The sequence below is a fragment of the Lepidothrix coronata genome, unplaced genomic scaffold (assembly GCF_001604755.1).
Source record: "Lepidothrix coronata isolate B3197 unplaced genomic scaffold, Lepidothrix_coronata-1.0 Scaffold308, whole genome shotgun sequence".
Taxonomy (NCBI): domain Eukaryota; kingdom Metazoa; phylum Chordata; class Aves; order Passeriformes; family Pipridae; genus Lepidothrix; species Lepidothrix coronata.
The window spans coordinates 66,525-90,503 of record NW_016690488.1 but is presented as its reverse complement, the minus strand read 5'-3'; the positions used below and the strand labels follow the sequence as shown (position 1 = coordinate 90,503).

The 23,979-nt window shown below is 61.4% G+C and overlaps 1 protein-coding gene across 10 annotated transcripts in view; it reads right to left on the bottom strand.

The window, feature by feature from the left end:
* RBFOX3 (RNA binding protein, fox-1 homolog 3) overlaps positions 1 to 23,979 on the bottom strand; it is an 88,780-nt gene that overhangs the window by 4,620 nt on the left and 60,181 nt on the right. For 3 of the 10 annotated variants that reach the window (XR_001878466.1, XR_001878467.1, XM_017837725.1), the window contains exons 4-8: positions 14,442 to 14,778; positions 2,025 to 2,276; positions 1,372 to 1,509; positions 922 to 975; positions 341 to 433 (exon numbers count right to left, since the gene is read on the bottom strand). Coding sequence is in view for 1 of the 10 variants with exons in the window: in XM_017837725.1 (XP_017693214.1) it covers positions 341 to 433; positions 922 to 975; positions 1,372 to 1,509; positions 2,025 to 2,276; positions 14,442 to 14,543 (639 nt within the window). In the remaining 9 variants the exon portion in view is untranslated. Of the gene's footprint in view, positions 1 to 340; positions 434 to 921; positions 976 to 1,371; positions 1,510 to 2,024; positions 2,277 to 3,917; positions 4,128 to 14,441; positions 15,056 to 23,979 lie in introns of those variants that run through there. The other 7 variants (XR_001878469.1, XR_001878472.1, XR_001878470.1 and 4 more) reach the window with 7 other exon arrangements.

The window sequence follows — 23,979 nt, the reverse complement described above, 5'->3', positions numbered from 1 at the left end:
CTCCCTGCAGAGTGTGGGGCAGCTACACAGCAGGCACAGGGCTGCAGGTGGGGGTCTCTGCCAGACCCATCTGTACCAGGCAGAACAAAGCCCCAGCTGAAATCCCGGCTCTCCCCGCACATGGGAGGTTCCTTTGGGCCGGACGCTCCTTGTGCCAAGCGATGAACTTCCTGGCAGCCGGCACACATGCTCCTGTGCCACATTCAGGGACACATGCAAAGGCCGGGCACAGCTCCCCGGGGGCACCCAGGACCCAGAGCTGCCCTCAAGCATCCCACAGCCCGGGCAGGGGACACGCACACGCAGGCATGGCACGGCACTAGCACACTTATCTGAGCACCTCAATCTTCCGGCCCTCTACGATGGTGCCATTCAGCTTCTCTCGTGCCCGGTCGGCATCTGTGCTAGTTTCAAAAGTTACAAACCCAAAACCCTGTGAGCAGAGGAGAAAAGGAGAAAGAAAGAGACAGAGAGAGAGAGACAGAGAGAGGGTGTGGGGACAGAGAGAGAGAGGGGGTGAATCAGGAGAGCTGGCGCAGAGGTGAGGCTGCCACAGTGCAGAGATGGAGAGCCCAGGCTGGGGTCCCCGCAGGGGCTGGGGGTCCCGGCTGAGGCCTCAGCATCGCCCACAAGCTGGGAGAAGAGTCTGGGAGAGGGGCACAGAAAACGGGGAAGATACAACAGAGACATCCAGACACAGAGGGACATGAGCTGCCTGTGGGGGGGCAGAGCAAGCCCTTCCTTCCCTCCAGTGCCAGGGCCACCCCAGTTGGTGCAGGAGCTACCCCGAGATGGGGCATCCCATGCCAAGATCCCTTGGGGCAGGAGAGGAGAGCAGGTTACAGTGCTGCCAGGCAACCCGGCTCCGCTGACCCCCTCCCCAGGACTTGCCATATGGTGCCAGCTGTGGGCAGCACCCACCTTGGAGCCCCGCTCATTGAAAATGATCTCCACATCCAGTATCTTCCCAAATTGCTGCAAGTGGAGAGAACAGAAGGGTGAGTGCCCGTAGAGCCCCCGGCCCCACACCTGGGGCTTCTGGCATGGGGTTCTGTGCCAGGGATGGGCCAGGGGCTGCCTTGGGGGCCAGGCCCAGGGACTCTCAGGGCCATGCAGGGGAGAGCCCTCATCCCTCCCACGGCTCCCACTCTGCCAGGACTTTGGGAGTGTCACCCAAAATCTCATTAGCCAGCACTGCTCTGAGTCCTAATGAGGGCTAGGAAGGGGACAGTGAGGGGAGACAAGGGCTCTGTGTCACTCCACGCACAGGATGGGCCCTTGGAAGGGGACAGTGTCAGTGTCCCGATGGTGACACAGGGCAGCATTGAGCAGGGAGCAGGTGACATGGTGGTTGGATGGGGCTGGACTCACCCCAAACATTTGTCGCAGGTCAGGGTCCCGGAATCGGAAGGGGATGTTGGAGACGTGTAACCTCTTAGGCTGCTGTTTGTCTGTGTTGTCTGAGGAATGTAGCTGCTGGCTGTCTGTCTGTGCCGCCTCGTCTGTCTGCTGTGGGAGGCACCACCACCATCAGCCCCTGGCCGTGCCAGACTCATGTCCCTGCTGGGGCTCCAGTCTTGGGGAATGTCCCCCTGCCCCGTGCTTGGCCCTGCCTGCCCCCAGGGACACCCTGAAACCAGTGGTCCCCAAGCTTCAGGCAGCACCCCATGGGTGTCCCTGCATCCTGGTGAGCCGGGGGGATGATGGCAGGGCTGCGGGGGTGCTTGAGGCAGGGGTGCAGACACTGCCTGTGGGGCCATGTGGAAGCACTGGGAAATGCTGAGCTCAGCGCTTTCCCAGTGCTGAGTTCCAGCCCTGTAATTGCCATGATCTGGTGGACCAGAGCCAAGCAGGTGGATTACAAGTGATTAGAATTGAGGGGGGATGCTACGAGGAGAGGTGATGGTGGGAGCACCCAGCCCGGTGCCCCGTGGGAGTGCAGCCAGGCAGCACTGCCCCAGCACCCTCCCAGATGCTCCAGCAATGCCCTCGGCCCCCCCGTGCCCCCTGACCCGCTGCCTTACCGGTACTGTCTGTGTCCCTGCTATGGACTGTGTGCTGGCGTCGGTGCCTGGCTGCTCGGCGTGGCTCTGTGCTGGTGTGTAGAGGGTCATGGCGTGCTCCGGTACTGTGCTCTGCCCCGAGTAGTCCTGCGTGGGGTGGGGGTGCGGTGGTGCGTACTCTGCGGGGATTCCGTTCTGGGGGGGTGGGGGGTACTGGGCCGGGGGGTAGGGCTGAGCCATCGCGTCCGGCGGAGCCGTGGTGTCCTGGTTACCCTGCCAAGAGAGTGGCACCGTCCCCCTTAGCCGCTGGCGTACCTGGGGTGCCTGGGCTGCCACCTGCCCACAGATGGAGTCCTGGTCCCCGCAGCCAGACCCAGGCCCCCCACCCCACTGCTCCACAGCCCCCCCAAACCCTGGTCTGTCTCTGTGCTGCAGTGGCTCTGGGCTCACGTTTCTATCAGCTGAGCCCCGATCCTCTCCCCCTCTGAGGCCCTGTCTACCTAGTACACTGGGGCTTGGGTAGGAGGATGGACACTTCTCCGTGGGGTTTAACTCCTGAAGCTGGCACATCTCTGCCCTTGGGGAGGGAGACCCAGGCAGACCCCATTTTGAAGCCCAATGTGGGGCAAAGCAGAGCCCAACTGGCAGCATTGCTGTGGGGGGCTGCACAGCACTGGCACCTGCCAGTGTCCCAGTGCCAGTGGTGGCAGTGAAGGGGAGCGGGGCTGGGCAGGCAGGGAGGCGAGGCAGGGAGGAATGCTGATGGCCCCTTGGCAAACACCGTACAGGGATCAATTAACTGCTAAATATTTGATTAGGCCTTTTGCTCTAACGCAGTGGGCCTGGCTGCCCCGGTCAAACTGGGTGAGCTGCACCCACGCCAAAGGCCAAAGACTGTTGGGGGTTTGTGGGGGGCTGGAGGTGCCACCCACATGGCTGTGCAGCCCACAGCCTGCACCTTTCCTGCACATCCACCCATTCACCCACTGTCCATCTTCACAGCCCAGCGTGCCCTCGTGGGCTCTCCCCCCTCACACACGTGTGTGCCGCACACAGCCGCCCACCACGGCGCGGCCGCAGCCCCCACGGCAGCCCCGAGGCCACGCAGGGCAGTGCCCGCAGCCCCCCAGATGCTTTACAACGTGCCGTGGCAGCCTCTCGCCCGTGAAATCCATCTGTGGCTCAGCCTGAGGAGACAAGCTCCTTAATTGTGTGTGTCGCGAATTTATGTTGCTGGGGGATGGCAGAGGGCTGCAGAGGGGACGCGCTGGCAGCTGCCATCCCCAGCCCACAGGGCCGTCGCGCCTGCGAGGGCGGCGGCAGAGCCGCGCCGGGGACACATGGAAACCCAGCGGGAATAGCCCCGCTGCAGATCTGCAAGTCATCGGCAGCACCGGCAGCGCCGGCCGTGCTGACTCAGCTGCTCGGGGATGCGCCAGCCTGAGGCACCTGCCAGCGTGGGCCGGGGCTGCCACGCTGCAGGAGCCGAGCCCATCGCCGGTGCTGCCCCAAGACGGGCAGCCAGGAACTGCTCTTGCCCACATCACTCCTGCCCACACCGCAGGTGCTAATGCCACCTGGCAGGCTGGAGGGTTCTATCCAACCCTGCTCCAGGGAGCAGGCAGACACCGACAGTCACAGCGGTCACACCTCCAGTGTGACCCTCCCTGCTGCATCCCTAATTCCCAGTGCCCATCTTTGCCTTGCCTGCATGCACAGAGAAAGGAGCAGCCCACATCCCTCCTGCCTGGCACACTCATCCTAGCTGTCACCACAGCCAGGATCAGCCACCACCATGTGGGGACTGGGGGCAGGGGGATGGAGATGGGTGCTGGGACAGGGACTGTCCCGACCTGCCCAGATCTTGGGCCCTGCTGGCCCCTCGTCAGCCTGTCCCGACAGCCATGTTCATACCAGTTATTAATTAGGGCTGTCGCAGAGCCTGTCAACCCGGGTATTATTTCATTCAGGGACCATTAGGTTCCCCTGGTTGCTGCTCACAGTGCCGGGGCTGCAGGTGCTGCAGAGATGCAAATCCAGGGCTCCCAGTGCCTCCCACTGGCTCCAGCACCCAGCCACCCCCACCGGGGACAGGGATGCTCAGTGGCTGGTGGGGGCTGGGGGCAAGGGCTCCACAGGGAGGGGGATGCAGGTGGGTTTGGTTGTGTGATGCTTGCTGACATCACAGGGAAAAAGCCGCTGCTCAGCTCTGCACCCCACACTGCCCACAACACCGGAACAGCCCCATCCCCGGGCAGCCCTGGGCAGCGAGGGGCCCCCCGCTCCTCCCAGGCGGTTACTGTGGCCCCTTCTCGGGGTCCCTCCCTGCACTGAGCACCCAGAGGTCCTGGGGGACCCAGCTCTGCAGCCCAGAAGAGGCAGCCCAGGTGCCCCCAGCCTGGTGTGCCTGGCCATGTGGGGAGCCCGTGGCACAGTGCTGGCCCGTGGGTGCTAGGGACAGGTGCTCTGACACACATCCCTTGCTCCCACAGTACCTGTTCCTCCTGGGGTGTGGGAATGCTCCCACACGGTGCTTTCGGCACTTGCAATAAAAGAAATGCTGATCATTAATAGTCCTTGGCCTCATTTAAAACGAGACAGATCAGTGCAGTGCCCAAGCCTGGAGCAAAGCCGGTGGCATTTAACATGGCACAGGAGACACAAGTAGCACTCCACCACCTCCACTGCCCACCTGCTTGTGCAGGTACTGCCAGGACTGTGGCACAGCCCTGTGCTGAAACACCACAGCCCCAGGGACAGCAGGGGAGAGGCTGGGACGGGGACCCCAAGTTCCCCTGTGCAGAGTCCCCTGTATGGTGTCCCCTGCCCAGTGGCTGCTGCCTGGCATCCTCTCCATGGTGTCCCCTGCCCTGCCCATGGCTCAGTCTTGCACCACCAGCCCTGCGCAACGGCTGCTGCAGCAGGCAGTGGGTAGATATCATCTTTAGCTGATTAAATGTCCCTCATTAACGAGTTTCTTTAATTAATGAAGTTTTTTTGTTTGCTCCACTTGCTTTCTCCCCCTGTACTCTGCCTCCTCAGCACAATCCAGGCCATTTCCTTTCAAGTCATTTAGCGTGTGGGGCCGGTTCCTGCCGACGCCGCACTTTGGTGATTGTGCCTGTCAGCTTGGGGCTGACAACGCCGTTTCCCACATTTGCTCCTTTTTAAGAAAATAATGCACCGAGAGCCCCCAGACCCAGAGGATGGGTCAGAGCAATCAGCCGAGTGCAGAGCCCTGTGCTAACAATGGGGCACCCGCTGGCCACGAGCACCCTGCCACGGGCCACCAAACCCTGCCCACAACAGGCATCCTGCCAGCACAGCGATGGTGCCACGAGTGAGTGCCTGGGGTTATCGGCCGCACACCAGCACCTGCACCCTGCTGCCACCACAGCCGCAGCCACCACAGACAGGCCTAATTTCCTCTAAAGCCTCATGACCACCCTGCTGCTTTGGCCTGGCCCCACTCCCATCTCCAGCCCATGCCAACTCCCACCAGCCAGCTCTGCCTGCAGCTGGGTCCTTCCCGCACTATGCAGTGTTGATGGTGCAGAGGCAGCACGGCACAGCATTGCCCAGTCACAGCATGACACCACCCAGTCATGGCATGGCACTGCCTGGTCATGGTTGAACCTGCTTGGTCACAGCACCACCCGCTCATGTGCAGCTGGGCTTGAAGCCGGCATGTGGAGCCCCGGAGCAGCTGGAGAGGGGACACAGTCCTGTCACCACACACTTCCCCACCCTGACAGTGGTCTCTATTGCTGCAGCTGTCCCACTCCTCCTGCTGGGAACCAGACACCTCCTATGGGGGGGGGAAATGGGGCTGAGGTCCTTCCCCCACCACAGCATCTGCAGAGGCCCCCTAGGTGTTTCTGCAAGCTGCAGAGCCTCAGTGGGCACATCCCACAGGCAGCACAGGCAGGGCAGGGAGGGCAGGGAGGGCAAACAGCATGGGCAGAGAGTGCAGGCAGAAAGCGCGTTGCTGTGACCTGGAGTGGCTTCTGCCCGCTCACGGAGGACAGGGCATCCCCTTGCCACGTTATGAGGCAGCCTGAGGTCACTGCTGTGCTCAGGGAAGGGTATTGAGCAATTCCCAAGGTCCCCTGTGGACCTGTGCCCACCATCAGGAGACAGAGCAGGCAGCAACCAGGGAGGCCAATGGGACCATCTGTCCTTGTGCCCACTGCTCCAGAGCACAGCAGTGTAGCACGCTGGGCTGCAGAGATGGGCTCAGCAAATGCCCCCATGGAGGCAGGAAGGTCCTGGCATGGCCCCACATGCCCCCCATGCACCCTGGGCCCCCCCAGCCATCACCGTGCCCAGCACGGCTCATCTGCGTGACAGCCACAACGTCCCCTCTTCGACCCGGCAGCTCATTCATGCTAATGACTGTCAACATGAAACAGAGGCCGTGAAGGGGAAGAAAATTACTCCCTGAAAAGGAATTGACTGATCCCCATCATTTCTCACGGAACCACTGACCTGTGAATATTTCATTACCCCAAATGCTGCACCATCCATACAAAGCAGCACCTGGCCCTGCACATGCACCGGCGTGGAGCTCCAAGCTGCTCATGGAGCGGGGTCAGGGTGCTCACCATGGGGACAGCCCTGGCCCCAGGAAGGACGAGCCCTGCTCACCGTGGGACAGTGGGAGGTGGCGGCAGGTTGCTTCTCCCTAGAGTGGGGCCAGACCTCACAGAAAGCTGGGTGGGACGATGAGGAAGGACCCAGGGGAAGCAGCAGTGAAGGCATGAGGAGCTGCGGGGACCAGAGGCAGCAGCAGCTGCACTGGATGTCTTCATCACCGAGGAGCAGGGAGGGGTGAGAGGCTGGTAATGGCATCTGCCAGGGATGCTCCAGTGGGAAAGGAGGGCTGCAGAGAGCAGCAGGGCTGGTGAGGCCAGGCGGGACCTGAGGGGCAGCAGTGGTGGTGTGAGAGGACGAGTGGGGAGGAGCAGGCCAGCCCGCTGGCATAGGAAACACCATTTTTCTGAGCTGCCACACACTGTCCAGGCACCTTCCATTCCCCCTTCCCTGCTCCTATCCTTGGCCCCCTGAGCCCCCACAAACAGAGTCAGGGCTGGACACTGCTGCCCCTCTGTCCACAGGAGCCTGGGGAGGAAGGATGCAGCGGTGGCACCCATGTGACATGCAGGAATGGGGATGATGAGATGCTGGCCTGGGCACACACCTGTGCACGTGTCCCCATCACCTCCAGTGTAGGGCAGGGGGACCTCGGTCCGGCCCCAGCTCCTGGCTCTGCCAGCTGGAAACTTCGGAGCTGAAGCTGCATGAAATATTCATGAAGTAAATGGTGCAATTTCATCTGCATTCAGCCAACTTCATGTATATTTCAGAGTATTATGAAATGATAATGTTGTGTAACCGAGGCGAGACGGGGGTGCTTGGGGGGGCTCCTGGCCACCCCCTGCCTGCGTGGCCGACAGCTCCCAGCTCGCCTGTACCTGTGCCGCTGCACCGGGAGGGACCGACGGCTGCGCTACGTCGGAGATGTGGCAGGAGCAGGCACAGCAGTGGGAGGAACAGAGCTCTGGGACACGCGGCACTCTGCTCCCTCCTGATCAGTGCCCGGAATCTCCGGTGGGGTCAGGGCTCACCCGTGGCAGCTTGTGGCATTGTCAGCGATGCCAGGGCTCACCTGCAGCAGCCCCCGGCATCACTGGCAGTGCAGGTGGCATTCCCGGCACAACTCTTCCTTCAGGCACGCTGGAGCAAGTCACACCTGGTCTGTGCAGTGTTGGCCAGGATTCCCAGAAGCATTTGGTCCCCAGTGGCCACCAAAATGTTGGGACAGGTGGCACATAAGGTACAAACTTGGCTGCAGAGTGCAGGGATCGGCTGCAGAGGACCTGAGTCCTCGGCAGCGTCCACCGGAGCTACCTGCTCCTCCTGAGCTGTACAGCACCAGTGTTGGATGCCAGTGCCCGGGCACCCCACACCTTGGCACACCAGGGTGACCCGTCTGCTGCTCCAGCAGTCCTGGGAACAGGTGCTGTGTCCTCCTGCTGGCAAGGGCTGGGGGCTCTAAAACCCTTGTGTGGAGCTGCCAGAGCCCAGCTGGATCCAGGCAGCTCCAGAAAACGTAAGCAGTGGGATGAACGGCCATGTCCACTGGCCTCATGCCTTCCTGTAAGCTCCACGCCAGCTCCACTGCCATTCCACACCTGGCCCCAGAGCTCACAGGGCTCAAGGAGCCCAGCTGGACCCTGGCACTGATCTTGCAGAGCCTCTCACACCCCAGAGTCCTCTCACGGCCCCTGTCCCTGCCACACCTTTGCTGCTGCGCTGGGGCTGTGGCGCAGCTGCTTGCATGGCCAGCGTGGGCACCTGGGGCACCACAGACCCATGTGTTTGCCCGGACAGTGCTCACATGCAGCCCTCTCTAATAGGCAGCCAGAAGCATAATTTTTCCTCTAATTACATATTCAGCACTTCTGAGAAAATGAGATTTTGGTAATTCAATTGGACTGAGCAGCAGCGCTATAATAAAATGAAATTTGTAACAATCGCGCAGTTAAATTAGTTAAATGGAGAGGAAGGAGCTGTGGAAAATTGACCCCTCGATCTCCTAAAGACTAATCAGACATTTGAACCGGGTTGTGCTAACAAAGCCCCTGGGGTGTTCGGCACAGAGAGAGGGGAAACCAGAGACACCGTGAGGGAAGAGCTGGAAAACAGCCGGGGCCTTGTGGTGCCACAGAGGGGACGCCCCTGCTCCAGTCCTGGGGTGGGCCAGGATGGGTTTGGTGGGGAAGGTTTTGGGTACAATACTGGTGCCATGCCCTCTGTGGCACTGGCCATCTCCAGGGCTTGGCCAACTAGGTCCCAGCAATGGCTGATGCTGTGGAGGCCACTGTCCCCACGGGCTCCTGGACACACACTGCATCCCTGCTGAGTGCACAGAGGGTGGCAGATGGTCCCTCTCTGCCAGCAGGGACTGCAGGGACACGAGCACCTGTACCCTGCAGTGGGACCATCCCTGAGTGGGAACAGGCACCGCAGGGACAGGGACAACACACCACACTGGGCACGTGGGGGAGGAGCATCCCACAGGCTGGAGGGGCTCTACAGCAGGTACAACGTAATTAGCCTCAATATTTATCTTGTTGTTCCTCTTCTCTATTTTTTCTTGTGAAAGAAAAGGAGAAAAAGACGAGTTTCTCATTTGCAAGTTAATTAGTCTAATTACCTCTAATTAAGAGCTCCCCACACAATGCAGATCACAAATAAGCTGCCACTGTCGCCTGCTCCCACTCTTCTTTCCCCAGTTTTGATTTTTCACAGGAGCTGTTTGAAGGCTGTGGCCGGAGCTGTGGCTGAGAGATGCCGAGTGGGTGCACCAGGGATGGGGGAGAGATGTGGGATCCCACAGTCTGGGGCTGCTCCCCTCCAAGGCTGGTGCCTCCAGGCATGCAAAGGGACGGTCCTGCTGCTGCTCCCCTGGGAGACCCCAGCACAGTATCAGGGCTCAGCTCACCCTGGGGAACTCCAGCCTGGAGCCAGGGCTCAGTCTGGCTCTCCGACCCTGCACCAGAGCAGGACCCATGCGTCCTTCCCTCGATTCCCTCCCTGGGAAGCTCCTGTGCACATAAGGGGCTTTGTCCACACACCCTAACTGGTGCTGCTGAGGGGGGACGAGTGGGTACAGCCAGTACCTGTGTGTCCTGCCAGGCTCATGGCTCAGACCCGGAGGCTTGAGCTCTGTTTCCACCAGCACAGTGTCTCCCCAGACACGACCCAGCCAGCCTGGGTGAAAAAATGGGGACAGGAATATGCTGGAAAACACAATCCTCACTGGGCTCTGCAGGCGCTTACCCTGACAGCTCCCCAAAACTGCCTGCTTTCCTGGCAGCACCAGCCTGGATGCTCAGGAACCTATCGGGGCGCAAAGTGAGAACCCAGGCTTGGGACACTGGCTGGGTACAGCAGGGCTTGTATGGGATTTGGGAACTGCACTCGACACCTGGATGGCAATGCCCGCAGCACCAGGCGATGCCACCACAAACCCTGCCACGTGCTGGAGCGAGGGGGGACACCTGCTCCCTGCTGGCTGCAGGAACACTGAGGGAGGTGGTGCAGGTTAAAGCCCTGCCATGGTTGCCCAGGGGCAGCAGAGGGGTGAACCCTGTGGCAGCCCACAGCTCCCAGCCTGCTCAATGGCACTGGGGTATCATCAGGCCAGTAGCCACGGTATGGCCAGGACTGCAGAGCCCCTGGCCACATGCTGCCAGGCTCACATTGGCACTGGGAAGATCCAGTTCCTTCCTTGGACATTTGGTTCCCTTCTGAGCTCAGGTGCCCTTCCTAGCCTTCCCAACACTGGCACTTCCCCAGGGCTCCCTACACTTTCCTGGCACCCAGCCCCACACCTGCCTGCCAAAACCAGCTGCACCAAAGGTACTAAGACCCCTCCTGGAGCAGCTGCAGTGCCCCTTGGTGCCCCCAGCTCCTCCATGGAAGCCCATTATTCCACAGGCACAGTGCCCCCACGCATGGGAGTCGCCGTCCCCATGGGGAGAGCAGCTGGAGAGCCAAGTGACTCTGAATTTCATGGAGGTGCCTGAGGTGCCCTCGCTGCAGCACCCACTGTCCCACCCAGCCCTGGCTGCAGGCCCCGGAGCCATGCTGGCCCAGGGGCAGTGCAAGAAAATCAGCTTTCAAAAGCATTTTCCTATTTGGATGCTGGTCCCCAAGTGGAGGAAGCCGTAGGGCCAGGGCAGTGGAGCCAGCGGGGGCGGCCCATGCTCACTGTCCTAATTAGCCTTTCTTTGTTAACCCCCCCCAACTGCCTGTGATGCTTAAAGAATGACAGATACTAAATCTAATTTAATCTACTCATTCACCCATCACTATAGCACTAAAATAGGAATATACCTATAAAAAGAGCATTGCCAGGCAGTGTGGGCCAAAATCACAGCTATTGTGGGAAAAGCAGCTTTGCAAAGCTAAAATTAATGTCAATGTTTTCAATATATGTATATATATAAAAAGCAGAAAATGTTTCTGGTGGCTTTAAGGCTGGTCCTCACCGAGCAGAGCAGCTGCCACAGCATGGCCAGAGCCGTGAGCCACCGTGCCAGGTCTTGTATCCGTGCGACGCGCGAGCAGGGGGAGAAACCCAGTTTGAATTGAACCCGCTGCTGCAACACACGACAACACTGCTCGGAATAGACCTGCTCCCTAAAAATATAACATGCTAAACTTGGCAGCAACCCTCTTGGAAAGGAATTTTCCAAGCAGGATTTGCAGAGGCTGTTTCCCAGCGGGCCGGGCACTGCTCAGCCAAGTCTCCTGCGCCACAGTGTGACCGTGGGCACCAGGGATGTTCCCAGCAAGCAGTAGCTCAGGGGCAGCGTTGCAGTGGGGTTCAGCACACCTGTACATCAACCTGTGCTGGGGCCAGAGCTGCACATGCATCACTGCCTGTGCCGGGGTTGCGTTGGGGTCGAGCACTGATTCCGAGGCTCAGAGCCTGGGTCTGTTCTGGGTCAGTGCTGAGCCCTGTCCTGCAGCCATCACCTGCACACTCACAACAGCAGTTTTAGGTAGAGATCGACTCCTCTGTTCACGAAATGAAGCCACCAAAGTGTCCCTCCGCACCAGGTCCTTGCTGAGCAAGAGCCAAATGTCCCCGCCAAGCCCCACCGAAGGATGCAGCATTCCTGAGGGCACGGGCTGCTCCGCCAGGGGCACGGACCCACCCTCCTGCAGCCTCTGGCCCCCCAGGGGCACCACTCTTGGAGCATGTCAGTGCTGGGAGGAATTCCTGGACACAGCACTCAGAATGCTGTGGACCGTGGCTCCTGTGGCCAGGCCAGGGTGGCCACATGGGGGGAGAAGAGCAGAGCGAGCTGCTGGTACCCACAAGTACCTGCAAGCACCTGGATGAGCCACTGGCACTGATGAGCTCTCCCTGGTGCTGGGAGAACTGAAGTTTTCCTGAGAACTTCATTTCTTGATCCTTCCTTCAAATCCTGGCACTGTGGAGAACACTGGGGCTGGGAGCTATGAAACACAGGTAGCATACTGAGGAACAACTCTAGCCTACGCCACAAACTCCTGGCAGGGAGAGCATGTGTCCAAAGGAATGATGGCAGCTAGTGCATGCAGACCCTGGAGCCTCCCAGCTCCTGACCCCCTGGCCAGTCCAGCAGACTCATTTCCCAGCCAGTGAATCAGTCACGATCACGGTATGTGCCCACCCCAGGTGCCCCACTACAAATCCCCACACCTGGAGAGGGAACTGTAAGTCAGGGGGTCAAAACCAAGCCCCCCACAGACTTCAGGACACAACTAACTTGTGGAGAGTCAGTTGAAGCCCCTCAGGTGTCCCTGCTACACAGGGGTGAGCTGAGCCAGCTGACCAGGGCCAGCTCTGCAGCGGGCACACGCCCACGGGCACAGGAGCATTGCTCACCCTGTGCTCCTCCGGTGCAGGCGGCACAGGTGGGCACATCCAAAATCCAGAGCAAATTCAGGACTAAAGCAGGTGCCAGGCAGGCCCATTGCTCACCTGAGCAGGATGAGGGGCCTGGCAGAGCCCATGCCCTGTGCCCCTGCCCCACGTGATGGCTGCCAGTGACGTCCCTCTGCCTGATGCCTTGTTGTGACATGCACTGGGAGACACCTGTCCCCAAGCACCGGGTGCAGAACCTCTGTAGGTGACAAACCCCAGGAAGAGGATGGAGATTTTTGCCTCCATTGTGTTCAGCTGGGTGAAAATCCAACTCCAAATCTTGTAATAAAACCCTCCTCCTGGCTCACAAGTCCGGAGATGCTGCCAAGGAGCAGAAGGCTTCTGGGAGAGCAGGGAGGAAGAGATGCAGAACACGATGGTCAAATCAAACCAGGCAGGGCGATGGGGGAACCAGGAGACACTGGGTGCAGAGCCACGCATCTGGGAAAGCTGCTGCTTCCCAGGGATCCCCAGTTCCGCTTTGCCCAGCCCTGTGGGCACCAGAAGCCCTCGTTTGCCCACCATGCTGCTGTCCCTGTCACCATGAGCCGCAGGCAGCACAGCCAATCCACGCCAGAGCACTCCACAGGGCAAGAGAGCGGCACAGCTGAGCCCCTCGTGTGGCCAGGGACAAGGGGATCCCGGCCCGAGAGGGACATCTCCCGTGCTGCAACAGAGGCTCCAGGCCCCGTTCTGGCTTCTATTCCAAAGCATCCATGTGCTCCCTTCAGAGGGACAGAAACTACCCTCCGGGACGGGTGGGAGCTCAGGGATGGTTTCTGCTTGGTGTCAGAGGTGCAGCAGCCTCAGGGAACTTGACACAGCCCGGGGAGGCTGAGAGTGAAATCCAGAGCAGCTCTGGCTCTCCCCAGGCTCTGCCTGCAGGAGGGTGCAATAAATCACACACCCGCCTCAGCAGCCCCTGCCGCAGCCCCCGCGCGCCCCGTGCTCGTGTAACCAGCACCAGCTTCGCCAGCCCCATCGCCCACGCACCAGAGAGAGCAACCATGGCCTTGCCATCCCCACCACCAGCGGCCACGCTCCGGCTGCGACCCCGCCTGGACACCAGCCATGGACATCCCAAGGGACAAAACACTCCATAGCCCTTCGGGCTGGAGTGGAGGGTTGGCACCAGTGCCTGTCCTTGCCGCCGGGTGAGCCGTGCCGGCCACGCCATGAATTTTTAAACTCCTGAAAGCACAAATGGAGTGGTTTGCCTGGCTGGGAGATGGGATTTCCGATGCAGCAAAGAGGCATTTGAAGAAGATGCTGCCTCTCCCAAACTGCGCTTCCCCTGGGATGACGAGCCTGGAAACCTGGGGCGCTGGGTCCAGTGCAGGAATCAGGGCAGCCCCGTGGGACAGCAAAATCCTGGCCAGGGTAAAGGACCAAACTGATGGCCCTGGTACCCTCCATCTGGGCCACCCAAACTTGGGACTCGCCCGGCGCTGTGTCCCCCAGTCCCTCTGCAGCACCTTCCTGTGACAGCGAGACAAACCCGGCCTGGCTGCGGGCACGCGTGATGTGACAGCACACACACACACACACACACACACACGCATGTGCACACGCGTGTGCACGCACAAGCTCGTCACCTTCCCTTCTCCCCAGAGGCTGCTCAGGCCGCGCGGGAGCCTCTTTCCTTTATCCGAGCATCCATCATCGCCAAGCGGCAGCAGTGCCGAGGCGGGGAAGCGCTGGACCCGCGCCGGCGGCTCTGCCTGCTGCACTGCCCGCGCCTCAGCCACGCTCCAGCCCCGGCCGCGCTCCTGCCACCTCAGCGGGGAAACCAGAGAAACCCCCCAAAGCCGCAGCTGAGGACCCGGTGCCGCGGGGCTGGAGGGGATAGGCTGGGAGGAACCTGTCAAGCTCTGACCCTCCGCAGAGAGGGAACCAGCCAGAAACACGTGTGAACCGGAAAGCAAGAAAATCCCCTGGAGAGGGTTGCTTACCTGTTGGAGGTAGAGGAAGGCTGGAGGACAGGGGAGAGAGTGAGGAAGCATGCCTGAGTTGGAGACAAGGAGGCAGCCCGAGTTAGCCATGGAGCACAGCATGTGTCGACAGGTAGCCGTGGAGCTGCTCGCGGGTCCGTCCTCTTCCGCACACTGCTATCCACCGCTATCCTCGTCTTCCCGGCTGGCCCCTCGGGCTCTCCCCTCCTCGCCGTCCCTCCCGACCCCTCGGCGCTAGTTAGGAGGGTTCATCTGTGGCAGGCCGGCCGCGCTGCCGCCGGAGCAGCGCTCGGCTCTTCACTTCGGGGCCATTAGACACTGGCACTGAGCGCACGGTCTGCAAAGGGTGTGCGTGAGCCAGAGCGGAGCGGGAGAGAAAGGAAGGGGAGGAGGAAGGAGAGAGGGCTTGGGAGTGAAATAAAAGGGGTGGGAGTTGGAGGAGGAGGGGGAGTCCCCTGTGCATTCAGACATCAAACAGAGCTCTGTATAAAATGAAGAGAATCCGTAATGACATGAGAACAGCTGATCCCGCACTTAACCCCTCCACCGCCGCCGCTCGCAGATGGCTTCCCTGCTGTCCTCGCTGCCCCGGCCACACGCTGGGGAAGCAGCCGGGCAGGATGGGGCCGAGTGGGCAGAGCTGTCTCCCTTCCCAGCGCTGGCTCCCAGGGGAAGAAGGGTCTTACAGGGAGTTTCAGTGGTGCAACGCGGGCGCCGCGGGAAGCCGTGCCGAGCAGGCGGCACTTCCAGCCGCGCAGCCCCCGCGATGGCAGGGCCGCCGGGGCTCCCCATGCACACACCGCCGGACACGTGCACACGCGCCACGCTCTCGGTGGGAGCCGGCACGGCAGGGACACGGGAGCCATGCAGCAGCCCCAGCTCCGCCTCCCCGGGAGCCACCGACCCGCTCCCGCCTGCAGCCCCGCATGGCCCCGCAGCCACTGCCGCACCACCACGGGCCTGCGCCACCGCGGGCAGGGCCGGCAGCCCACGGCATTCCCTACGGAGCGGCCACGGCCACGGCCTCACCGCCGCCTGTGTGCCCTGGGCACAGCTGCCGGGCCCTGCCGAGGTGTGGAGCCCCAGGCAGGGCCCTGTGACCCCCCGCCAGCCTGCCGGTCCCCCAGGCGTGGAGGGCTGCGGGAACCCCTGCACCCTGGGGTGACATGAGTGGCCCTGCCCGCTGGTGCTGGCTCCCCTGCGTTCCCCAGAGCGATGGGGACCCTCTGCCCCAAGAACCACCGGCTGGCCAGCGGTCAGCCCCGGCAGAGCTCGAGAGGCATTCTGGCGTTTCTGAGGGGCCTGCGGTGCTGCCAGCAGCCCTGACGCATCCACACCACACACACCGCTGTCACAGCTGCCATGGCAATGGCCTACGTGCCGGTGCCCGTGAGGGACCGCTGGCGTGGGCACACACCTGTGCTCACTCCGGTCCCCGTCCCACCTCACGCCTCCACCCGTCCACGGCCCCACAGCAGCCCTGGCCCCCTCTGGTGCCACAGAGCTCAGCACTGGCACAGGGGTCCCTCCCCAGCACCCCACACCCTGGCACTGCATCATGCCTGGCTCTGGAGCCATGGCCAAGGCCACCAGGATGGTGTTCTGCTGGGGTATGTGGGAAACAAAACCTGGGCTCAACTCAGTTTCCATCTTGGCCAAATATGATGCACAAAGGCAGGGCTGTGCCAGCAGCTGCTGATGCTCTGTCTCCGCCGGAGCCTCCAGCACACGACCAGCCCTTTTTGGAGCTGGGATTTTCCACAGTATCCCCAGGCAGAGTGACATGCTGCAGTGTCCTGGTACACTCACAGCGGTTCCCGTTTCTACTGCAGACACTCAGAGCGGCAGCATGTGGCACGGCCGGCCCGGAGCCACAGGAAAAACCTGCTCTGGAAGAGCTGTCCTGAGGAAGCAGTGTCTGGGGCCTAGGGAGTGCCAGCCCCTCCTGTGGGGTTCTGTGACTGGGGGCACCACACTTCATAGGGACCACGAGGTGCCAAATTGGGGAAGGGATATCAGGCTGGGGGAGGGTTTGTCAACACCAGAATCAAGCGCCAAAAGGGTCCAGCAGTGACATCCACTCCATTGCCAAGAGCATCCCTGGGCACTGCTCCCTGCGAGGAGCACGGGTGTCCCACCATGACCGTTTGCCACCCAGCTCCAAGGACCACGACAGACGCAGTGGCCCCTCCGGCACACCGCAGTGCTTGGACCCCGTGCTCCCGCTCGCCTCCAGCTCCCTTCCTCGGAAGCCCCACGGCCCCAGTGCCACAGTCTCCAGCACCCGGGGCAGGACGTAGGACAGCTCTCTAAGGCACAAGTGGGTCCTCCCTCAGTCCCTCAAGCAGCTGAGGGGAGAGTGGCCCCCCGAGGCACCTGCACGCACCCAGGCACCACACAGACCCTGAGCGGTGAGGGGCACCCTGAGCAAGCTGATGGGCAGCTCTGAAGGCCCTGCAGCTCCCGGAGGTGACAAGGGCAGGGCACTGCCCAGCACGCCGGCCTGGCGGTGCCCAACCAAACAAACCACGTGAGGCAGAGGCCGGCTCCAGGATGAGGTAATCTGCCCATCCTCCCCCGCGCCAGAGCCTGGCTCCGGTCAGGGTGACTCAAAGGCATTCCTGGCCTGTGGCAGCACCACGAGTGCTGGCACTGCCCTGAGCCAGCAGCAAAATGGGCCCAGCTCTGGGAACTGAGGAGTGTGGGATGTTGGGAGTCTCCTCTCTCCCTCCTCCAGCCATCGCCAACACCTGCCTGGCTGCAGATGCCCCACAGCAGCAGGGAGCCCTACGGAACTCCAGTATGGCAGGGCAACACCAATCCCACGGCTCCAGTGGGGAACGTGTTCCCAGCCACCAGCGGCCGGTTTCCCTCACCCTGCTGCTCCCAGTGACACTGTGCCACAGCCCCAGCTGACAGCACCAGCGGTGGCACCAGCCCCGAGGAGCCCTGGTCAGGGTTGCCCAGCCCAGCGGAGCCACAGCCCTGGAGGAGACCCTCTGAAACTGAAGCCTCCTGGAATGAAAGTTTATTTATCTGTTTAATTAAGATGTGTTCACCAGGCGCACAGACCCCGTTCCATCTGTCTCACTTACAGCCGCGTCCCAGTAAAATTAAACCTAATAAATATCAGCAGAGGGAAAGCAAAGGGCATGTGTGAGATATACGATCAAAGGCAGAAGCTGCACAGGGCTGCAGTTCTCAGCACATCTCTCTCTGCCCTTCGGGGCTGGGCTGGCACTGTGCTCCCCCACGCAGGATGGGGCTGCCTTTCCTTCAAATCAGCACAATTCCCAGCTTTTTATTTATTTTAAATGAACCCTTGAGGGCTCCTTCGTTTTGTTTGCTGGGAAAGGGAGAACAACATGGCACTGGGACAGGAGTGGTCTTGGCTACTGTGCTGGTGCTGAAGCCAAGGGGCAGAGCCTGCAGTGGGACAGTTGACACGCACCCCCCCCAAACCACCACCAAGGGAACCTGCCGGGGACAGTGCGGCACATCCAGCTGCTCCAGGTATCCAGGATGTACCAGCAGCCAGTGCAGTGCTGGCAGCTCCCAGGGAAATGCTAGAACAGCTCGGCTGCCCTCTGAGGCACACTCCACCATTTGGACCCTTCATCTGCCAGGAACGAGGCCCCAAGGTCTGCCGGGAGCCCCGGCCCCCTCAGGCCCCCCGAGCGGGTGGTGCCACAGGCTGCTGGCATGGCATGGCTGCGGCACATCCAGGTGCCCAGGGTCCTTCACACACTGCACTAAGCCCTGAGCACACGTCAGAGCTGCTGCCCTCCCAGGTCTGCCCCAATGCTATGTCCAGATCCTGACCCACGGGATGCAATGGGAAATCCAGCCCCTGGTACTGCACTCCTCACCAGGACCCATCCCTCATCCTCTCCCAGAGAGGGATGACACAGTGCCCATGGACCTGCCGTGGGGGCACAGCCACGGGTGGGCTGGTGCCGCGCAGGCTCCCAGTGTCTAGTGCTCAACAGGACCCCCATGGCCCCCCACAGCACGCACCCACGGGGCAAAGCTGGATGCTGATGCTTGGGAGAGCTGCTAAAAGAGGGCTGCAGGTCAGGTGAGGTGCAGCCACCGCCACAAGGGCTGGTGAAGTCAGACTAGTGAGGTCAGACCGCGAGGTCAGATGCTCCGGCCTCCCCGGGGTCATCCTGCGAGTGCAGTGCCAGTGGCCCGGCAGCACCCAGGGAACACAGCACCCGCCTAATCCTCTTCTCCCACCCACTCCAGAATGCCTCCAAGCCATGGCATTCATTAATTAAAAGCTCATTAGTAGTTAGTCATAGACATAAAGCGATTAGATGAAGGTGCTGACGGATCTGAGCCGCTGTGCTGCGAGGGGAGGGTCCCACGTCCCCAGTGCCTTGGCTGCAGGGACTGCCCCAGTGCAGGGCACAGACCAGGACAGCGATAAGGGACCAACAAGCCTCCTCTGCACCCTGTTAAACCTCCTCTCCATCTTTCCCCGCTCCTTCCTCCTACTCCAGCAGCTCTCAGGGGTCACTGGAGACCCCACCTGCTCTGAATTCCCAAAGGTGAAGCACCCAGGCATGATCTCACCAGGTGAGGAGGGGACTGTTACCACGACATGGCCAGTATCTGAGACAGCAGCTGTGGCAGTGGGAGGGGAGCAGGAATGCAGGGAAAGCATGTGGAAGTTTAATGGGATCCAGGGAAAAAATCCACCTCACTGAGAAGTTCATGGCCCATGGTGGGGGACAGGACGGGGCCTTGGGCACCTTCAACTGCTGTCGAGAGCTGCCAGCACCATGCAGAGCAGGAGAGTGGCTGGGCCACCATCTGGGGATGTCCTATGGCCCCCCGTGTCACCCCTCCCTCCTTTGCCCTTCAGCCACCCAGGCAGGGAGAGGACCCTCAGTGCTCTCTACAAAACAGTGCCCTGGCTGCAGTCATCCTATGTCCCCCATCATCTGGCACGAGTAATCAGTGCACAGGGACCTCCAGCAGCCGGCCATATCCCACCCCCTGTGGGACACACGGCAGCTCCTGCGGGGACACACTCGGCACCCCTGGCTGTCACTCTGCCTGGCTCCTCGCCTCCACCCGCACGACCCTTCCAGAAGCCCTTTCATTTGACAAAATATTTACATGAAATGGCAATTAGGCTCCCTGAATTTAATGAGAATTAACATGCAGCAGCAGCACCGTGGCAGAGCAGCTGCTGCTGAGCACCTCGAGCTCGTGGGCCAGGTGGGCAGTGTGGGGGGGCCATGGCAGGGGAAACGGCTGCACCATGTGTGTCACAGGGTCACCAGGGCCACCACCACCACCACTGGGGCCAGAGTTACTGCCACTGCCAAGGCCAGAGCCACTGCCAGGGCCAAGGCCACCACCAGGGCCAGGGCCACCACCACTGCCAAGCCCAGCGTGGATGAAGAAGGACGCAGGAATGATGGAGGGTGATGCAGGAACGATGGAGAGCAACGCAGGAACGACAGAGGAACGACAGAGGGCAATGCAAGGAACAAGCAACTACAGACCCAGGGACCCAAAATGCCTCATCCCAGAGTCCCCCTCTTTTCTGAGACCAGCTCTGTTGCCTGACAAAGAGTTCCCAAGAAAATGCACCCCCTAAGATGTGCACCAGCCTCTCAGGCTGCTGGAGGGCTTTGGCAGCAGGCTGTGGGGTGTCAGCACATGGGACAGGACAGGGGAGTCCGAGCAACCCCAAGCAGGGGTACACGTGGCATGCCAATGTGGGCACTGGGCTGGGACCCACTGGAGCAGCAGACAGGTGAGGTGGTCAGGGAGGAGCACCGGGCTGGAGTTGCTCCAGGAGCAAACACTACATCCTCATTATGAGGCTTTTTAAATGCACAGATAGGATATTAGTGTTAAACAAGCACTGGGACTCCAGGGCAAACTTTAAAAATCATAATATTTACAGACCCCTCCTTCCCCTCACCCCACGTGCTCTTTATTTCCCTGCAATTACTGCTCATTTGAAGACATTTTGCTTTGGCATCTCAGCCTGTTGTGATGTCAGTGACTGAGCCACCCACTGCCTCCTGCCACCACAGCACTCCCACCACGAGGGGACACCGGACCCTCTGCTTCCTCCCACACCACGATGGAGAGACTCCTGTGATGCCATGAATGACACTCACTGCTCTGCCAGGACCACAGCCCTTGCCCAGCCCCTCCCAGCAGAGCTGGGGATGCCACCGCGCAGAGCCCAGACCGGCTGTCCCAGGCAGGCTGGCTCCGTGCACTGCATGGGACAGGGAATAGGGACCCTTAAGCACCACTGCCCCAGAGCCAGTGTGGTGTGGGGAGTTGTGCCTGGAGCTCCCACGGGAACTGGCACCCCATGCTGCCCGTGTCTGCCCGGCTGAGCTCCGCGAAGCCACATGGTGCCAACGGAGCCTCAAGCGGAAGCTCCGGTTCACTCCTGCAGCTGTGGTGGGTCGTTAAGTCCCTGGGCAGAATTAGCACCAAAGCAGGAGGCTCTGCCAGCCCCGAAGAGCTCCAGAGCGGCACACTGACATCCCTCATGACAAAGCACCTTATGCCTGAAAGCTGCTTCCTTGAGCAACAATGAATTTGCATTATCCTCTTCCTCCTCCCCATAAACTCCTTTCCCCACACCCCCCATAGCCTGGCTCTGCTCACTCTGTTCCCTTCTCACAAATCCAGGGGAGCACAACTCCCTGGAATGTGTAATCTCCAACAGACTGCTGCAGCCCCCAGCCCCTTGCCATCTCTGGGAGCGGGTGGAAGGGGCTGGCACCACTGGCTTCAGCCCCAGTTATGGGCCGGGATGCCACAGGAAGGCCCCTGGATGGTACAGAGCCTGACACAGCCCAGCTCCTGCAGTGCTGTGGAGGGACCTCAACAGCTTCGGTCATCAACTTCAAGCCTGAGATAAAGTGTGGGGACCACCCCACGAGCATCCGATCAGACCCTGGGTGAGCACCCACAGGGCACAGACCCAGTGAGAGGTGGCTGCTGCTCCACACAGACGTGTGACCTGAACATCCCGCTGCCACCACAGACTCGTGCCCCTGCCTAACACAGCCCCCAGGCAGGCTCCAGAGTCCACTGCCCACCACCATGGCACAGCTGGGGCAGGGGACTGGTTCTGGGCATGGGAGGCAGCTTCTGCCTGTGGCCAGCACTGTGTGGGGCTTGAAGGCAGCAGCGGGGAGGCAGAAGGGTTGTTTGGAGGTGCCCTCAGCAGGGCACAATGTCTGGGCAGGGACATTAGCCCGCTGCTCCGTTCCTCCTCAACACCAGGCCTGCCTCCAGCACTGCAGCCCGTCCCCTGCCCGCTGCCTGCAGCTGTGGGCTGCGGGTGCCTGGCCAGAAGGGAAAGCTCTCCCTGACCGGCAGCACAGCCAGGGAGCAGCAACAGCGAGAAATGACCCCAATCCTGAGCAAAACCCCGGCAGAGAGGGAGGGAAGTGCCCACCCTTGGCGGAAGTACCTACCCAAAAATACATCATCATGTTGGTGGCCGGGTGTTGAGCTGCTCTGTGGGGTCGGCAGGAGGGCAGTGGGCTGCTCCAGATGCTGGCTGCGCTGGCCGCCGCCCCTCCTGGGTGGGCTCTGTCCCCTCCGGCTGTCCGGCTCCAGCGCCCACGGCCGGCGCTCCCGGAGCCCTGCGCGCTCGCCTCCCTCCCTGCGGCGTGAGCGCCGCGGCTCAGAGCCGCTGTTCGACCTCCAGCATGCTGCTGCGGGAGGGCAGGGGCTGGAGGGCAGCCCTGGCAGGCAACAGCTTATCCACCCCAGGGAAAAATGGGAGAGGAGGAATAAAAATGAAATCCTCTCTGGCGTCCTCAAGAGCAAAGGGAAGGACGACCGTGAGAGGGGAACCGACCCCAGCGGTGAGAGGGGTGCTGGGGTGGGGGTCCGGGGCCAGGCTGGGCGTTGGGGCCGCAGCAGCAGCAGCGTGGGCACTCGCCAGTGCAGCGTGGGCTCCGCTGACACTCCGAGGAGCCGATGTCCTGCCTCAGCATTTTTCAAGCTACCCTGTCAATAAGGGAATCCGCTGCTCGCGGTTAACCTGCGAGGTGCCAGCCGGCTCCTGGCCCCCCTGGCCACAGCAGACTCCACAGCCCCCTGCTCCCATTCTGCTCCCAGCAGGCAGGGACGCTGGGCCGTGGTCGGGAAGGTCCTGCCGGGACGGGCTTCCTGGGGGGGCCCAGCATCCCCCCCTTTGTGGGAGCAGCCGAGCAGTGGCCCAAGGGGGACAGAGCCAGCAGGCACCAGCCCCCTTGTGCAGTGGGGAGCAATGGGGACGGTCCCTGCAGCCCATGATGCGGCCACCTCTGACTGCATGAGAGGGCACCCAGGAATCCCCAACAACAACAGGGCAGCCACCATCCCTCAAAGCCCAGCCATGCCCCCCATAGACGTCCAGGACCCCATCCCACAGGGCAGAGCAGCACGACCAGTGGAGATCTCAAAGGGGACACAGAGGAGAGCTGGCTGCAGGGTCAGCCATGGGGATAAGTCAGGGGAGTCCTGGGGTAGCTGGATCCTGTGGGGCACGAGCCCCCAGTCGCCCCCGGCACATGCTGCAGGCTCAGCAGCTGGGCAGTGCTGCTCCTGAGGCACTAAATCTCCATCCTCCTGGGGCACTGCACAGTGGAGGGAGCGAGGGAACCATGAGCACTGAACCAGGCACGGGAGCGAGAGAATAAATAAGGATAAGGGAAGCACAGGAGCGAGGGGGGCAGCAGATCGGTCTCCAGGGCCCAGCGGGCTCTGACATCTCCAGCCCCATAATCATATTCAGAGCAGTGCTGGGCAGAGGCAGCTCTCCTCCAGCACGGCAATAAACGAGAGCAACACTCAATAATTCAGCACTGGGAGAGGTGATAAAGCAGCAAAGGCACCACTGCAGGCAGCTGAGGTGGGGGGCTCCTTGCTCCCTCTTATATTTCACTGATCCAAACCTTCTCCTCTCTGTGCCCTACAAATGCAGCCTCAGCCATGTCTTGGGGTCCCCCCAGCCTGCCAGACCTCCCCTGCTGTTGTGTGAGACAGACGGGGCAAATGCAGCAGAATGGAACTCCTCAATCACCAGCAGCCAAAATCCAGGTTGTCAGTGGGCAGGGGGGTAGAATCATCCTGGAACCAGGGCAGGGGCAGATGCACCTCCCCAGTGCTGTTCCACCCTCTGCCACTGCAGCCCCCCAGCCCTGCACACACCCCTCACCCCGAGGTGCCTGTGCAAACAGCACCCAGCTCCCCGTGCCACATCTCAATTCTCCCACCCAGACCAGTCGTGGGGCAGCTCAGCCGCAGGAACCCACCCTGCTGCCCTCCCCTCCGCCGCAGACACGTCTCCTCTCCAGACGCACCCGTGTGGCCACAGCCCAGCGCTCCAGCACCGCAGCCACCGGACCGACCCGCGATTCCCGACCCCGCACGCAGTCGGACACTGGGAGGGAGCAAAGCCCTCTCCTCAGCACAGGGAGTGCTGCCAAGGCACAGACACGAGAGCCAGAGGTGGGGGCAGCCCCGGCCCTGCAGCCCACACCACTGCTGCCAA